This window comes from Drosophila kikkawai, chromosome 2L (genome assembly GCF_030179895.1).
Source record: "Drosophila kikkawai strain 14028-0561.14 chromosome 2L, DkikHiC1v2, whole genome shotgun sequence".
Classification (NCBI taxonomy): domain Eukaryota; kingdom Metazoa; phylum Arthropoda; class Insecta; order Diptera; family Drosophilidae; genus Drosophila; species Drosophila kikkawai.
In genome coordinates this window covers 5041512-5058629 of record NC_091728.1, presented here as the reverse complement: position 1 = coordinate 5058629, position 17118 = coordinate 5041512, and the positions used below count along the sequence as shown (strand labels likewise).

General features: G+C 41.9%; 3 protein-coding genes and 1 long non-coding RNA gene across 6 annotated transcripts; 3 read left to right on the top strand and 1 right to left on the bottom strand.

Annotated features, from left to right (window-relative positions):
- Positions 1-956: 956 nt before the first annotated feature.
- On the bottom strand, positions 957-16646 carry meng (serine/threonine-protein kinase meng-po). The gene is made up of 2 exons (XM_017168605.3): positions 16133-16646; positions 957-3178 (listed from the first exon to the last, which is right to left on the bottom strand). Exons 1-2 carry the CDS (start codon positions 16143-16145, stop codon positions 1821-1823), a joined length of 1371 nt encoding a protein of 456 aa, XP_017024094.1. The 5' UTR covers positions 16146-16646; the 3' UTR covers positions 957-1820.
- Positions 6789-7778, top strand: LOC108075958 (arylalkylamine N-acetyltransferase-like 2). 2 transcript variants are annotated; one of them, XM_017168608.3, is made up of 2 exons: positions 7076-7218; positions 7290-7778. In XM_017168608.3, the coding sequence occupies exons 1-2, from the start codon at positions 7208-7210 to the stop codon at positions 7645-7647; spliced, it is 369 nt and encodes a 122-aa protein (XP_017024097.1). In that variant the 5' UTR covers positions 7076-7207; the 3' UTR covers positions 7648-7778. The 2 variants fall into 2 exon arrangements, with proteins under 2 accessions (XP_017024095.1, XP_017024097.1); XM_017168606.3 differs by having other exon boundaries at positions 6789-7778.
- LOC108075960 (uncharacterized) lies at positions 8917-11101 on the top strand. 2 transcript variants are annotated; one of them, XR_011445899.1, is made up of 4 exons: positions 8917-8987; positions 9053-9126; positions 9188-9258; positions 10115-11101. It is a non-coding gene; the product is annotated as an uncharacterized lncRNA (long non-coding RNA). The 2 variants fall into 2 exon arrangements; XR_011445898.1 differs by having other exon boundaries at positions 9183-9258.
- Positions 12855-13906, top strand: LOC108075959 (uncharacterized). Its single transcript, XM_017168609.3, has 2 exons — positions 12855-13369; positions 13426-13906. The coding sequence occupies exons 1-2, from the start codon at positions 13011-13013 to the stop codon at positions 13832-13834; spliced, it is 768 nt and encodes a 255-aa protein (XP_017024098.1). The 5' UTR covers positions 12855-13010; the 3' UTR covers positions 13835-13906.
- Positions 16647-17118: the final 472 nt, after the last annotated feature.

Here is a 17118-nt window from a genome sequence, read left to right as displayed (position 1 = left end):
ACTACATAGATAAACATAATGGTAATGCTATTCTGACACTTTAGAAATACCTTAATCATTATGTTATCAATTATGAATACTGTATAATCCTCCATTTTCCACGCGGAATCTTATTATTGTTTTTAAATTTAAATCTTCTTCAGGTATTATAAAAAACTTTCGCATTCTTTGTCTAGCCAACATTATAACGCGCCCTGTGCTTGGCCATTAAAACTCATTTAAGTGCTGGCATGCGCCCAATAAAAAGTCTTCAATTCGGATGTTTTATAAAACAAAGTCAAGGTGAAACGACATTGACCCTGTACGGTCGGGGTAATTACAGGTTAACCAAAGGCATTAATCAATCATATTCCAGGCATCGATCGGATTGAATTGGCCTTTGATTCATGGGGCCCGGTATTATTTAATTTAATGGCATTGGCCAGCCGAAGAGAACGCGTAATGCAAACAATGTGTCCGCCCACCCACCAGCCTCACCTTTGTTGAATTAACCTTAGCGCTTGTTTATTAGAGAGACGGAATCACCCGCAGAGGCGTCACATCCTGTCCAGCACGGCAAACAACGACGCGATGGGCTGCTTTCCGCCGGACACCGGGGAAAGAACCCTGACCGCTGACATTCAATGTCGACTCAAGAACAGAAATCTGAGCGACCTTGGTAATCAGCAAAACACTATATGTTAGTTCCAGCGGATTCTAAACAAGAACAAATAATTAGCATTTAAATAATAAATATAGTATGTGTTTGCTGTAGCTTCTCCAGAAATGTTTTTCCCCCCATTGTTTTTCAGGTCTTTTATGTGGGAATAATCAAGCGAATTGTTTAGCGAATTTCGTTTGCCAAAATGTTTTATGAACATGTGGGAGTGAAATTAGTAGAAATCGGTCCCTCTACTGCATTAAAAAAGCGTCTTTGGATAAACTCAGTTTACGGTTCTATATTTGTTGCAGTTGCCGGTATACATAGAATATAAACTCGTATATATATATATTGTAAAAGTCGTATGCATTTAAATACTATATATAGTATGTACAAAGGTGTGTGATACACATAAAGGGGATATACACATCGATCGCAAGATTAGGGATAAATATATAGAATAGTCTATTACAAATATACAACGAACTTATCGGTCTAATAATTGGTCGCGCATGCTCTCCGGCATTCCTTACTCCTCGATTTGGGTCTAGAATCTAGATAATTGCATTAGTTGGTAGGTATTCCGTACACATAAAGTAACGCGTAAATCACACTTTATAGTACATCCATATAGTTGTAATATTAAAACCTACATACATACGTATAGAATATATAGAAAATCATCATAGCGGAAGACTAGAAAGGTAACACTAGTGGAAAGTTATCCGTTGACGTGTTGTTTTTCTCTAAATATGGGTCTCATTAACCTACAAAATTCTTACTACTTAGTTTTATGCCAAATTCCATCTATACTAAATTAATGTTTCAGTTCTGGGCTTGTGCAATCGCAGAACAACAGAAAAATAACCGTTGAGAAGTTGCTTCTCTGCTCTAAAAAACCGATCTCACAGATCCCAAAATTCAAGCAGTTCCCGTGCGCAGGTTGATAACAGGCATCTCTCTCTCTCTCTGATCTTTTCGGCTCTGATCGGACGCGATCCATGACTACAAATTGGCTAAGCCGTAAAGTGCTTATTATTAACGTGGGTTGGTTTCAAAATCTCTCTAAAAATTCTTTGGTGTCATGGAGGTTTTACATCTTCTTCGGATTTTGTTCGAGGAAACCGAATCGAACTGATTAGAACCGAGGTAAAAAAATTGATTGTGTGCGCCCTCGACTCTACTGCATCAGATCCAAGGCGTGCAGACTCTCTACCTCCGGATCGAAGTTGGCGTCGCACGTGGATAGCCAGTCCCAGACCCGCCTCCTCACCATATTCGGATCAATGGGAATGTCCAGGCCGTAGGTGGACATCATGCGCTTGAAGCGCAACTTGTTCTCGTCCCCGGAGAGACGACCCTCCCGCTGGTTCAGATAGATGCACGAGTCCTGGTCGTGGTTGGTGGGCGAGATGAGCGTGGCCGACTTGGAGGTGGAGATGCGGCACTCCACCCAGCGATCCTTCATGTACTTGGCCACCTCGGTGATCTTGCATCGGTCCTCCGGGTCGTGGCTGAGGTACTTCCGGAAGCAGCGCATCAGGCGCGGCGAGAAGCGTCGGAAATTGTCCGGCACCTTGGTTGTCTTCCTCTGCTCGTACTTCATGAAGTTGGCGTAGGATTGGTCCTTCACCCAGTCAGCCGACTGCCACGGCGGATTGCCGGTCAGGATGTTATAGAGCAGGATCCCGAACTGCCACGAGTCGCTGATGGGCAGGCACTGGAAGCGCTCGTTCTTGATCAGCTCCAGCTGCTCCGGCGGCACGCAGCTGGTCCACGTGTGCTTCACCTTGTGCACCAGCAAACCCTTCTTCGTGGTGGCCCCGAAGTCGCAGAGCTTCACGCGGGTAAAGTCTGGCGTGAAGACGAGGATGTTCTCAATCTTGAGGTCACGATGCACCAAATTCTTGGAGTGCATAAAGCCCAGGGCCGAGCTGAGCTGCTCTGAGATCAGCTTGCAGGCGTTCTCGTGCAACCCATTGGGGCCGATGTTGGAGGCCAGGTCGCCGTAGGGGGCGTGCTCCATGGCGAACACGTAGTAGTCCATGGTCTGGAAGGCTACCGCATAGGCGCTGAGGATGTGGTGATGGTGCGACAGCTCGTAGTTGTAGTGAAACTCCTTCTGGAACTCCTTGATCGTGGTCAGCTCCGCGTGCACCGCCTTCAGCACCACCAGCGTGTTGGTCGGCCTGTGTCGGCACAGTAGGATCTTGGCGAAGCAGCCCTCGGCCAGTGTCTTTTCAATGTTGTACTGGTCGGCGAAGGTCATTAGCGGGAGCTCCACATCTGGTATTAGGTGGATTTGGCCGCCATCGTTCTTGTCCGGCTTCTTGTAGATGCTGCTCCGCCGGCTCACCGATGCCGCCCCCGGAACCTCTAGTCTACCCGTGCTGGTGCTGGTCGGGGTCAGCGGTGTGCTGCACCGCTTCTGATTGTTGTGGTTGGTGCAGGTGCTGCTATTATTGTTACTATTGCGACTGTTGGTGCTGCCGCCGTCTCCGAAGGATCTGCGGAGGCGGAAGGAGAACGAGCGTTTCTCTGCAAGGAGAAGAGAGAAGGTTCTGGTTATTCGAGGTTTGATGCAGGAAAAAAGGGGAAACATAAAAACAATAAGCAATAATATAATAACACTTCTTAGGTAATTCCAAACGGTGTTTTGATCACTTGCTTAGGTTTAAGTTCAAGCTGTTAAATCGCTGCCAATTTTCAAATATTTTTAATTAATTAATCTTCCACAGCAACAGAGCCTGTTCATCTGTTCACCTGTTCACACCTTCATAATGGCCTGACCGCAACCAAACAACATCTTGTTTCGCTTCGATCGGCTTTAATTGGAATTATTTTTAGGATTTGTTCTTATGATTTATAATCGGCGTTTGATGTGCTGGTTCGGTTGCTTTTATGTGTCCATTTGTTGGTCCACAATGCGAATTATTAATTTATCAGGCAGCGGCGGCGGCGGCGAACATAGAAAGCGTTTTACAGCCCTCCATGCGGGGGATGGGGAGGAGCCGCCCACGCCCAAGACTGCGAAATAGACGATGTTGTCGCCAAATTGTCTGTGACAGAGTTAGTGCAGAATTTGCGTAGATCCAAGTTATATATGGGCCTCGCGGCACAGACGTCAGCAGTTAGTCACTGACTGGCAACTGATTCGATTTTTGGAATCCGCAATCTGCGTAGTGCCAGCCGCTGCACTCCTACTCGCACCTACTACTACATACGAGAACATCCAAATTCATTTATAGTCTCGGGAAATTGCGGAAAATCATTTGATTTGCAGCCGAATGGGACAGAGTGGGAAAGCATCTGTAGAATGCGTTAGCTGGAAAATCGCGCCGAAGCAAAACATTTATAGGGCGTGATGTGTTTTTCACACAATTTTAGCCGGAATTGTTTTTGACACTAAATTTTCCGCCATATACACGGTGATCAAAATCGGTGCTCACACTCGTATTTCATTTAATGTCACCCGGACCGGGCACAACGGGGCGGTGGTGAATTAATAATTTCACATCATCGCAAATATTTACAACTTAGACAAATTTCTACAAGACGTAAGCGAAAAATACTTCAAAATCAGGCATGCGAGAATAACACTTTAGGCGAATTTGTAAAATTTACGAACGCGTCCAGATATAAAACTAAAGTGCTTGAATTATATATAGAGCTAGACGGCAGAAATAAGTGTTTGTGGGGGCAATTAGTGAAAATATTCTTGACTTATGGGTTGGAATTATTCATAGAGGTCAAGGGAATGCTGTACTTGGAATAAGATAGAAAATAAATTTGAACGGAATACATTTTTTGGTTATAACAAGTTGTCACCCATCTATGATAAATCATTGGACTACATTGTTTGTCAGAGTTCTTTCAGAATGTCGCATTTATTATTCCATTATCAGAAGCCACAGCTCCAACCACCTAAGTCACACAAATTCAACATTTCTTGTAGCCAATTAACCCCCCACACAGCTCACCTAGTAGGAAAATGGACCTGGCAGCAAACAGTCTATGTTTCTGGTAGTTCGACCAAGTTTTTTTTCGTCCAAGTTCTATTTCCGTTCCAGAAGTGATTGGCTCGTGGCCAATTGAATGGTCAGTGCCTGCCCAACCGCAAAGAGATCCCTAATAAACGGGAGATTCGCTCCGTTCCGTAAAAAAGGGAAACTAATTATAACCATTGAAAGGCAGAAGGCAGACGGGTGGCCATAAATCAAGCTTTCACTTTCCTCTCACTCTCTTCCCCAGTCAGAATCGTTTGCCATTTTCCATTTTCCCGCCAGCCGCACGCAATTCAAATGATATTCGTTATGGCCATTTCATCTTGATATTCTCAGTTGCCGCAGAAACACTTTGCGTGCCATAAATAGCTGAACAAACAAATGAGCCAAAAAGGGTCAGCAGGCATCCGAAAGATGCATTTCGAGGGGCTAAATATAAAGTCGAAGCCAGATATGTTCCGTGGAAATCATCATCTGCCAAGGGGAGTCGCGTAAACAGTGGGTCTGAATAAACAAACACCCTTGTGGACAGTGGGATTTGTGAAATGCAATTGCAGCAAAGGCGCCAGGAGGAAAGGAAATTCATTTGACGAGTGCTAAATGTACTTTGCCATCTTTGGATGCTCCATACCCGACTATACCCATCACTCTGAAAATGTCTATATCCTAATGACTTATTAATAATGCAATAAAAATAAAGATGTTCAATTTAGTGATTCATATGAGGCGAAAATATGCTGATTATTAAATAAAAAAATTAATTTACCTGATGTCAGGTCTATGTTTGATTTACAAATCTTTTTATAATATTTATTTTGTATCAAGATTCGCAAGATTATTTTATTCCAAATATCAAAAATATATATTAGAGATAGTATATTCTCAATTAAAACTAAAAAGTAGCTTAAATATGCCCAGTAAAATAAATTAAACGTTTAAAGCAGTCTTTGAAACCATTTTTGTTATCATATACGTTTTTGTCATGAAATAATTTGCATATTTACAACCTTAATTCACTTTCGGTTGCTTATTAATTTAATTTTACTTTTTATGATTGCCTCCCGCAGCTCCAGAGCAACGGAGACCCACTCGACGCTTTCCAAAGAATCGATACGCTCGCCTTGGCCAGAGAGCAGGCCAGAGATTCGCCACTCGTTTGAGTGACTGACAAAATGAATGCCTCTGCCCCGCTCCCTTCGCCGGGGCTCGTGAATCGCCCGGGTCTCCACCAGCTACTGGTGTCCCGAATCCCCGCCTGCTTGGCAGCTCGCCCGACAGTGTGCACGACTTTGGGGGCATTGCTGACGTCAATCGGCAGTCGTTGTCGGTCGGCGTGCTACATACTCGTACAGGCACTGCTGTATAGCAGCCAGTGGCCACCACCTCGTCTCTATAGGCCAACGAGGCTGCGCTGGGGCCGGAGCAGCCCCGTCGGCGTCTCCGGCGGATTGTAAGTTCCCCATTATTACAAAACGAAATGCAAATACTTTCGGATCAGCGCCAGTCCCCAGCCGCTTGGAATGATGAATTGCTAGGAGGGGTCCAACGGGCAGGGCAATCGCCGAAGAAAGGAGAGCAAACAGCGGAGACCATTGACCAGGCCTTCTCGTAAATTTAAACAATCGATTTGAATCGATTGCCCAATCAGGGGAGCACTTGTTCACTTAATGCCTCAATCTTTCATATATTGTTCCAGTGGAAAACTTAAGATGATTTTCCAGGACCTAGGCCAACTTGAAAGAGCTCACGACAATCCAGCATTTCCATGGAAAATTAAATAAACGCTTACATTTCTTCATATGCCCGAGAGTTGGGTACTTTCTGTGTACCTGAGAAGACTCGCTTCAAATTGTTTACAACAGCCCACATAATGGGGTCACTATAGTTTACAAAAATGCTTCCCTATTATGCTATATGGCTTTAGCAGGGATTGCAAGAACAAATGTTCAAAAGCTTGGCAGTGTTTATAGTTTCATCGATTGGCACTTCCTTTGCCAGTTGCTTCAAAGAGGCAAAAATGAACTTAACTATACCCACGAAAAGCCATTGAAAACCTAATTTATTGGTGGGAAAAGTGATTAGATTTTGAGTACTAGACAAAATAAAATCGTCATAAAACAAAGTATGCTTTGGATGTTTGACTATTTTAATTTGAATTTTAACTGAATAAAAATGTTTGGCATACACAAAAGAATTATATTATGCCATCAATTAAATTTTAGTATTAAGCCCTTCTTGAAATGCTCGTCATTCCTCCCAGAACTTCTTAACCATCATTTGCCTCAGAGAAGAAGTGTCTCTTCGAGCTGCCACCCCTTGGAGTACGAATTGATTGAACAGGAGCACTATGACCAGGTGCTGGAGCACCTGCGCCGGAACTTCTTCCTCGACGAGCCCACAAATAAAGCCGCCGACTTGTGCCAGAATGGAAGCCCTTGCACCCACCCCGAGCTAGAGCAGAAGGCTTTAGAGACCATGCCGGATCACTTGAGCCTGATGGCTGTGGAGACGCAACAAGACTGCAGTAAGATAGCCGGCGTGGTGCTAAACGGCATCTTAAGGGATGGCGACACGGTAAAGGCTCTAAAAGATCTAGACCGAAGCTGCGATCTTGGTTACCGAAAGATGTTTACTATGATTTACAGTTTCAACATCAAAAACGATCTATTCAAGGAATTCGCCGTGGACCGTATCTTCGATGTGCGCGTCCTATCGGTGGACTCAAGCTACCGCGGTCGTGGCATTGCCAATGAGCTGGTGAAGCAATCGGTGGCGTTGGCCAAACAGAAGGGTTTCTCTTTGTTGAAGACCGATGCCACAGGTATCTTCTCCCAGAAGATATTTAAATCCCTTGGCTTTGAAGTATTCGCCGAGCAGCCATACGACAAGTACATGGATGACGATGGTCAGATAATCCTGCCAGTGGAGGCGCCGCACACTAAGCTACAGCTGCTCTATAAGAAAATGTGCAAAGGAACCGAGAATGAGCAGGGCAAGAAGTAAGAGGAGTAGCAGGGAATGAAACAATAATATATTTTGTATTTTCTGCAGATAAAATTATGAATATTGGAAAAAAAAGTATAGCTACGGATAATATTAGCTTAAAATAAATATACCTTTTTCTTAAAACATTGGTTGAATAGCTCTAGAATATTTCTTTTGTTGCATTAAGTTAATGAGTAACTTGTATATGGCAGACAAATGAGCTCTGATAGCTTCCCGTTCTATATCTTACTTTATAGAACAGACTTCTCCAACTTTCTGGGAACCATTACTCACAATCTGTTGAAAAAAGATTTCCTAAGTAGTATACTTGTATAACATATTATACAACAATTCAATAAAAATTAACGACTTGAAAGAAAATTTCCGCTGCGCCCACAGACAAGAGCAAAAACAACAAAATCCAAAATAAACAAAATGAAATAAAATTAAATATATGTCTGTATGTACATATATAATATGAATGTACACACGAAACAAAAACACCAAAAAAAACACAAAAAAATGAAACGAAACGAAAGCGAAATAAATAAATAATAAGAGAATTTTTTATAGATTCTACGTCTACAAGAGCGAGTGATTTTTGATAGAACGGCCAAAAGATGCGATTTTTGTATATTTTTGTTGTATTTATAAAACGCGTTTAAATTTGCTTGATTTGCTCTCACCATCCTTTGGCCACGGAGTATATTTTTAGCAAAAGTAGGCGTGTATCCGTCCCTCCCCGGCCTCTGGCCCGCTCCCTCCGAATATTGATATATGGCGGCACTCTAGAAGACCGTCAGCCAGAGGCAGCTGCTCTTGGAGAATTGCGCACATGACCAGCACGAGCGGCAGGTGGCAGGTGGGAGGTGGCAAGTGGCAAGTGGCAGGCGAAGGACCAAGGATGAAGGATCAAGGCCAACTCTTGGAGGCACCTGAGTGTCTCTAAGAGTGCCGCTCGACAGGCTCGCATGTCAGGGCTAATGAAAGAGAAAGGCGCCCAGAAACATCCTGGGTGCTCGCGGCAAGTAGCAGAAGCTGCCGCCGCCCACGCCACCGGTTCCATAATTTATTTTAATAGTTCCGCTTTACGATTTATTTAATTTGCTAGCGTTTATTTCTTACTATATTTTTGTAAGTATAATTTTCTCTTTTTTTTTGTGGAAAACACGTTTTTATAAATAGCCAACAAATTTGTAATTACGTGCTAAGGAAAATAAATGAAAATCGGAAATAAAGAACACCGAGAATGTTGAGTAAAAAATTCATGTAGTTGACAATTTTCAAGGTAAGGTCAAGGCAAATGCCGACGTAAAAGCATTTATCATTCACACAGCGTTGATAAAAAAAATAATATTGTAAGTATTTTGGAAAATGAAAAATGTCCAATCAGACGCAGACCCTATAAATAATATCTGAATAGTTCAGCCCAGCCGAAGGTAAGGCAATATAGATGGACCCGATGCTCACATAAATTAAGTGGGCCATTCGCTGGGGGTCAGTACGTTTCGAGAGACTTGTGAAAATAAATAAGATTGGAAATAATTTTGCAGAGCAGGCGGGGGCTCAATTGCTGTTTAATATCTCTCATGTGGTCTGTCTGGAGTCCCAAAACGATCGTAAATAATTGTAAGTAAAGAAAGAAAAAGCGCTGAAAACAAGCTAGAATTAATCCATCATCGGTCACACTTATAATGACCAAAAGATTCAAAGTGTCATTCCGCTCTTAAAGCACTTTTCGTTCAATAATAACACTCGCCGCAACGCAGCAAAGCAAAATAAAGGGGAAAACAACATTTTGTAGACGCTCGAAACAAAAACATTTCAAGAGATATCTCAATGGCAATATCATCATCACGTGTATCTAGTATAAACAAAGGCACAGCGTCTAGACTAAGTGCAAAGCCAAAACAGGTTAAAAGCAACTTTTTTTAAAAGTACTCTCTGAACCATTGACCGCTGAATTTTCGCTCTCCTGCTTATTTCAGGATAAAACAGTTGATGATCCAATCTTTTTCCTAAAAAGTGATACATTAATTAACAATATAATAAGTATGTTCAATCAAAATGTTAGGCCACATATTTGATCACACTCGTGAACACACATAGTCCAATCTGCGTAAAATATTTTCATTTATATAATAAACATTTATTGGCTCGACCGTATAGACGATTCATGTGATGTTTTGAGAGGCTAAAACGTAGCAAAAATTAATAATTTATTAAATACTACACATATATCCATCCATACGTATACGAATTAAAATAAAAATGCTTTCTTCGGCAACAGACAGGAGCGCAGAGCAATAAGCGTTCACGACATCGCCCACGCATTTCGCTTGACTTTCTCTTCTCGAAAATGGATCTCATTGGATCTTTTATTCACTTACTCTCTGCTTTTGTTTCTTTTTAAAAATAAGTAATCACTAGATATTGGATTTATCATCCTTTAAAGTTAAAAACTAATTTTAATATATTTTTACAGAATTCAAAATTAGGAGAATTTTTTATAATGGAGGTCCAAATGAATGGGGAACCACAGCTGCCTTACCCAAGACATCGAGGCAAAAAAGATCGTTGACTCGACGGAGGACGATGAGGATGCAGCAGAAGGGCTTCCTCTTTCACTTTCCCCATATGATGCATCGAATAGGATCTGCAGACCCCAGTGGCCGCTAAAATGTGGCCATCTCTTCTATCTCGAATACCTGGACACAGAAAACAGCGACATGGCCAAGTTTAATGTGCTGCTCTTAGGATACCCACTCACAACACTCTAGAGATCCTCGGTGTCCTCACTTGATTTACTGTAGCAGATGCAGAGGAATGTTAAAATAAAATAAATAAATACTTTTACATAAGCACTAAGTAACTGTAAATCTCTCTGCACCTGCTACAGTAAATCAAGAAAGGCCCCAATCGAGGTCTTGGGATCCTAGTTCCTTGCGCTTGATCCCAAGCCGTATCTTTTTGGGTGCGAGAACCAAAACCAAACCAAAACCAAAATAATACTGACGCCTTTGCTGAGATATTAATAAAGACGCCTTTAATTCTTACCTACATTACGACCTCAGACAATTTTTAAGTACATCATTTAATTGCGTGTCAATGGCAAGAAGCGCGTCACAAAACGCACGGAGCACAGAGCGTAGGGGACCGAACAGTTGGCCGAAACCTGTGCAGTCCCCGCACAGACACAGATGGATGGATCTTCTTCGGCGGAGATACTTATATATTTTATCTTCTGGTTAGCCATAATATTTCTCGCGCTGACAGGCGACGGCACGACCTTGTTCTGCGCGTAGAAAGCGAAAGAGCGGGCAGTGGAAGAAATCTACCAATCCAATGGATCCATTCTTTCAAAATTAAATAGTGCAAATGTCATGATTTAAATTATATTTAAATCTCAAATATCTGCTGGTTTAAGTTAAATTAATTCGATCCGGAGTTTTCTTGTGCAGTTTACCTTGTTTATGATTTGAAGTAAATGTAAAGAGCTCTTTGTTCCCAATAAAGAAACCATCTCCTCTTGATTTTATTGAAACTAATTTAAGAAAGAAATTTGTTGTTTTCATATTTATGCAGCCATCTAATATTAGATGAATGCTTATTTAAGTCTAATGAATATTTTGTGGAATATATATATTGCAATCATTCATTAGCCATTGCAGTTCACACAAAGAATATTAATTATGATTATTTAAGCAGTCTCGTGTGCAATTATCTGTCCCGAGGGGTTCATTGCACCTTCCCATAAATCTAACCAACACTATCAAGACCATTGGCCATAACTCACGAGAAAATAATTGCATAAAATGCCTCGCTGAAAGCCGCACAATCGAAATCCACTTGGTGGGACAGACCGAGAGGGAGTGCAGGGAAGAAGCAATGAGAATGAGTGAAGAGGAGGAGGAGGAGGAAGAGATGATGCCCATTAGCCGGGCGATGGTGAGAAGACACATCTTGAGGGCGCGCCAGGAGCTGTTGTCTGGTCCAAAATAGCCCAGCACATTACACCAATGAAGACATCGCGCATACGCCGCGTGTGCCGCTTTGGCAATTAAAAATCCGAAAGCCGTAAACAAAATGTGCGTTGCCAGTGGATATTGTTGGTTTCACTTTGTATTATTTTTTTCATATCCCATTTCTGCAAAGGAAAGACTTCTCTATTGCTAGATATTTTAAAATATTGCAGGAAAAACGTTAATAAAATTATAGAACTAAGATTAACATTAGGTTATTCTAAGAGATGTTTTGCTTTAAACGTTTAACCAAATTTGAAAGCTATGAATATATTCTATCGCCTTTCATTTTAATATTCTCTCACAATTTTACTCACCGCTTTCCCTTGACAGCCGTCAATATTTTCAACACATTTTTGCAATTAAGGCGCATTAAATATGTGTTCGGTTCACAGCAGCAACGGCTTTCATTCATATGTTTTATTTTTTGTTTATTTGAGTGATATTGGAAAATCGTTTCCCAATGAGCAATATTTGTTATGCGGCCTGACGTTCGCGAGTTCAAATTTCGGCCATTTCCATACAGATTTATTGAATGTATTTCTGGTTTAAGATACAAACGTAACGTGTGGCTCGCATATCGAAATTTCTGAAGGCGGCAATTGGCTTCGCACTTCATTAATGATGCTCCGTTGCCCAATAACACACACTCACGGCGAGAATAGAAACAAATTACGCATTTAAATAGAAAATGCTCATCTTCGCACAGTGTACATGAACACAAAGATAACTCGAGCGAATCTCGGGGAAGCAATGTAAAATTCCGTCATTTTAATTTCCGTTCTCGAGATGCATCCCGAGGACCATAAATGCTCTATAAGGGAATCAATCAAAGCATTCTCTCCATGCTTGATCGGGCTTCTTGGCTGCCCTCCTCCTCACAGGCACATTAATATTATTTATATATTTTTATTTTCCTATCACATGCTGCAGATCGATCGAGCAACTGATTTCTTTTCTGCGTACATCGTGACGTATGAGTGATATTTGCATATACAGACATTTGTATTTGATAGACAAATCTATTTTAAATCGATTTCTGTGAAATATTAGCGTTGCGTAAGTAGCAATAGATTTCATTTGATTTTTATTAAAAGAGATTTTCATTTTCATTTAGTTTTAGAGGATGTTCCCTCCCGATGCCAAACAAATTAGTTCTAATTGGCCCCTGACGAAAGAGATGGCAACTGAAATTGATTGGGGAAATCGGCCTGGCAATAGACCCCCGTCGCGCCCAGCTCATCTAGTCTGCCTTGAAGGCATCACTAATTCCACAGACAGTCAGGCAGTCCCACCAAACACACTAAACAACTAAAACAACACACACGCACACGTACACGTAGTCAGTCAGTTTACAAAATGGAGCAAAAAGTGGAGCACAAATTGGAGCGCAAATGGAAATTTCAGAATAAACGCACAGTGGACGATGACGAGCCCCATCTGACGCCTCAGCTCAAGAAGCACTACGAGGCGGAGGCGGAGGTTTTGAGGCTTCTTCTGGACCTGGAGGCCCGCTTTAAGAAATACTACGACCTGTATCAATGTGAAATGAAGGCCCAGGTGATACTAATCGAGCGCATTTGGCTGCTTACCCAGCGTTATTTGATACTGATCAGCTCGGAGCAGGGGTGTCAGTATCCCGAGGTCTATACCAGGTCCACCGAGGAGGCGATCATCAATGAGTACCAGGAAAAGTTGGAAGTGGTGCGAGTCTCTAAGTAAGTTAAAAATAATATGTGGCACTGATCGGTTTACATATCAGACACTTCCTTAGCAATACCATAAAGGCAGCCATATTAAAGGTGAGCGAGTACTGCAAAGAATTTTATGCCGCCTATGACCGGCTGGACAAGACCCAGGAGACTCCGTTCCTTTTGGGCGACAAGCATCACCGATGCATTCAGTACCACAAGATAATGGCCGTGGATATATTTAACTATTTTTACGCCATGGTGCTGAAGCTCAAGTGCTACATGCACCAGCTGGATCCCATGAGTATGGAGAGTGTCGAGGAGTATCGCGAAGTGCTCAAAAATGAAGCCATCATGGAGGAGTTCGATGAGTATCTGAAGATGCGTTTCGTCTACTGCCGGTGCCTGCAGCCGGTGCAAACCTGCCCCATCTTGAAGCTGAAGTGTTCCCACAAAAACCTTGCAAATTTGAAGTATGTCAGTCGTATTTAATCAGGCCAAAAACCAAAAACCAAAGATGTATGTAATAGTAATAATAAATAGAAGCCTTGTAACACATAAAAACGAATGCCTTTAATTGTCTCGATTTATTGGCTAATCAACATTAATATCTACTCTGTGGTTGAAATGGCCTGAGCAACGAACTGAAGCCCCAGAAGCCCATTGTTCTTCGTAATTAACTCGGCTGGAATTACTTATTGGCCAACTTATCAGGATCTGCGTTGGGATGCAGTCAGTCCAAAAGGACTTCGAAGTCGTACAAATTAAGGTTTACTTTCGGAAAGAACTGGGATTATAACGGGAAACAATATACATAAATGGAAGCTTGACTTTATGCCAAATCATAGATACAGATCGTTTTTGTTCAGCTAACTTCGCTAAAGGTTGTTATAACTGTATTAGCCGGAGGGCCAGCTGACCTTTATGGAATCGTTAGCCTGTCGTGCTCAGCATAATGTTGGATAAAACTAAGAAGAAAGTGCCATTTCTGTTATCTATGGTTTTATTCACCTCTGAACTTTTAGCAAACGCCAGCTGGAAATGTTTGCCGAGGTTGTTTCGTCGCCGGGCAGCATGTCAAGCGTGTTTAATGCGCCCATATCCAGCCGCAAATGCACAAGTCGCCTCCACAGGATGGCATTCAAGGAGGCAGGCCTCCGTACAAAACCCAAAACCCAGGTGGCACTTGTGCTTGCAACTGACGCGACACAATGAACCCATTGAGGCAGAAGTGGCTGACTCTGGCCCCGCCGAGATGGCAATCAAAGCGCATTTATGGCCGTGGCTCGGCTCGGCCAAGTAGTAGCCGGGCGCACCCAGGAGGACACCGGATGGCCGGGCCCAAGGATAGTCCGGCGGACAAGCAACCTGGCTGATGAGCGGCTAAAACACCCACCAGCACTCGTTGATTATTATGTGTAGAGAAAATCAGAGCCTCGTGCGTCATTCGATTATGAGTTTTTAGGGTCTATCCCCAGCCGTTGGCTCTGCCCCGTTTAGCCCAGCCCCGCCAGAGTTTATTTATTTTATACATTTTGGATAAACAAAATTCGTAGTATTTTAGTAGGCAGGCCGCCGCGCAGACCATGTTTATGATAATGACGTCGTTGTCATTTGTCGTTCGGTGTTCGGTGTTCGTTTCTTGTTATACTCTTGCAAAGAGTCTTCTGACTAAAGCCAGGAGTTTGCCGCGCAGTGAAGGAGACCAAATCTTAAACAGTCGCTCTAGCCATGTCTGACTTTAAGTCTCTCTATCTGAATAAAACAGATATCCTTTGGTTCTTATGCTATATTTTATATTTACTCCAAGATAATGATTCAAGATTTCTAAATTGCGAAAGTTTCTTACAAAAATCCAACCAAAAGTGTATACTAAAACACCGCTAACATTTATCCTATCAACCCTATGCAAGGGTATTTCAACTTCGGCTTGCCGAAGTTAGCTTCCCTTCTTTTTTTATGTTCAGCCGGGTGTTGAAAGCCACCCAGGTCCACGGAATAACACGGATGAGGACGTGGCCGTAGACGTAGATGTGGGTTGATTGCTCTCTTCGGTTCGTGTGTGCTCGTGGATTTATTTTTAGCCAGGATAATTGAAAAGCAAGCAAACGAAAAGCCGCAGGATGGAAAATGGACATGAGGGGGCGTTGACTGTGAACTGGCCACATATATCCTACTCAATTGAAAGGAATCTCGGCTCTGTTTGGGGGTGAGTGGGAGCTGCCTGAAAAGGATTATTTACATAATTATGGGGATGTGGACGTCATGTGGGGAGATCTGGCCTGAGCTAACAAAAGATGCTCGGATTGGATGACAAGTAATCAAAGAATGGAAATTGTGCAATTGTTTGAATGGCATTCGAGGATTATGCTTATTTAGAAAGTCAATTCAAGGGGCGGAACAATGACATAAAACTAGACTTACGAAGATAATCATATATCAATGTAACTGAACAATAAGTCAAACCAAGCCAGCAAATGCCAGTCAATTACTACAATTTTGGGACTGAATTCAACAATTTTTGGGCGGTTGCCTTTTGTGGCATGAGAACTTGTCATATTTGAAAATAATAATTGAACAAACTTAACTATAGTGAAGGAAACTGGACAATACAAGAAAATGTTATTAAAAGAGGTTGAAACTACTTCAAAAGAACTCTATATATATATATATATATTCTAAATATTTAAACAATAAATATTTAAACAATATTTGAAAACATTTTTTTTTTTTTAGAAACCTAAACCATTTTTAAATCCGGTTTCTTGTTATCATTCACAGTTCACTCACCGATAGTGCCCATTTTTGGCAGCTTGACTTCCGCAATTAGTAATCCAAAGCAATATCCTTTCTTGAACTCTTGAGTGTCTGGTAAAAGCGATCGAACGCCGCTTTCCACCGATCTTTAAGCGATTCTTTTGGGCAAACAAAACGTCAACAAAGCTGCGATCACACTTGGAAAGTCACATTGCAAATGGCGAAATACGCTGATAATTTACTAGTTTTCGGTAAACAATAAGGTATATATTTGCTTTATTTTTGTTTTGCAATTTCCAGCGTGCGGTGAAAATTTCAAGGTTGCTTCACAATTAGAAATAAGTTGGCAGAACAAGATGAATGGGGGATATTTTCGTTGTTTTGCTTTTGGCGCTAATATGTGTTCATTAGTCGCGAACAGAGAGATACTAAGTAGTTGCAAAGAATATAATGGCAACAATGATAATACACAAAACACAAGCAGCGAAAGACGCGACAGAAATGAACGACAGAAATCACGGGCACTTCGCGTCCACACGTCAGGAGTTTTCCGTTATGAATGTTTTCCTATTTTCCGTACGCTTCTGTTTTATATATTTGAATGGACAACCGAAGGCGTTCGTCGGCAACTTCGGCCCGAGCACCCGGCATCGCATCTCTCTCGGTTTTCCATGTTGGAGAAAAGCTACTTCGGCTGGCAGGGAAAGCTTTCGTCGTTGTTGCACTTTTCTATCGCGGGCGCCACTGAATCCGTTTTCCCCCGAGTTCAACGCATCCCGGCGAAAGTTCCTTAGCATTGTCCAGGAGCGGATTTGAGGGGAAGAAATCCTAGGTATACTATAATAACCTTATATTTATTACTAAACAAATACAAATATTGTAGTATGCTTAAAATATATTTATAAAGAATATGTCAACGTTTAGCAGTACTAATTATTAATGAAATATTTTGTATCAGTTAAGTCTTAGCATTGCAAATTTGCGATAATTTGTCCTTAAATTGTATGCCTTTTTATCGT

Coding starts and splice junctions, on each gene's coding strand:
- LOC108075958 (XM_017168606.3), top strand. CDS start 6,817: ATGTTTGGCATACACAAAAGAATTATATTATGCCATCAATTAAATTTT.
- LOC108075959 (XM_017168609.3), top strand. CDS start 13,011: ATGGAGCAAAAAGTGGAGCACAAATTGGAGCGCAAATGGAAATTTCAG. Junction 13,370..13,425: donor GAAGTGGTGCGAGTCTCTAA/GTAAGTTAAAAA, acceptor ACACTTCCTTAG/CAATACCATAAAGGCAGCCA.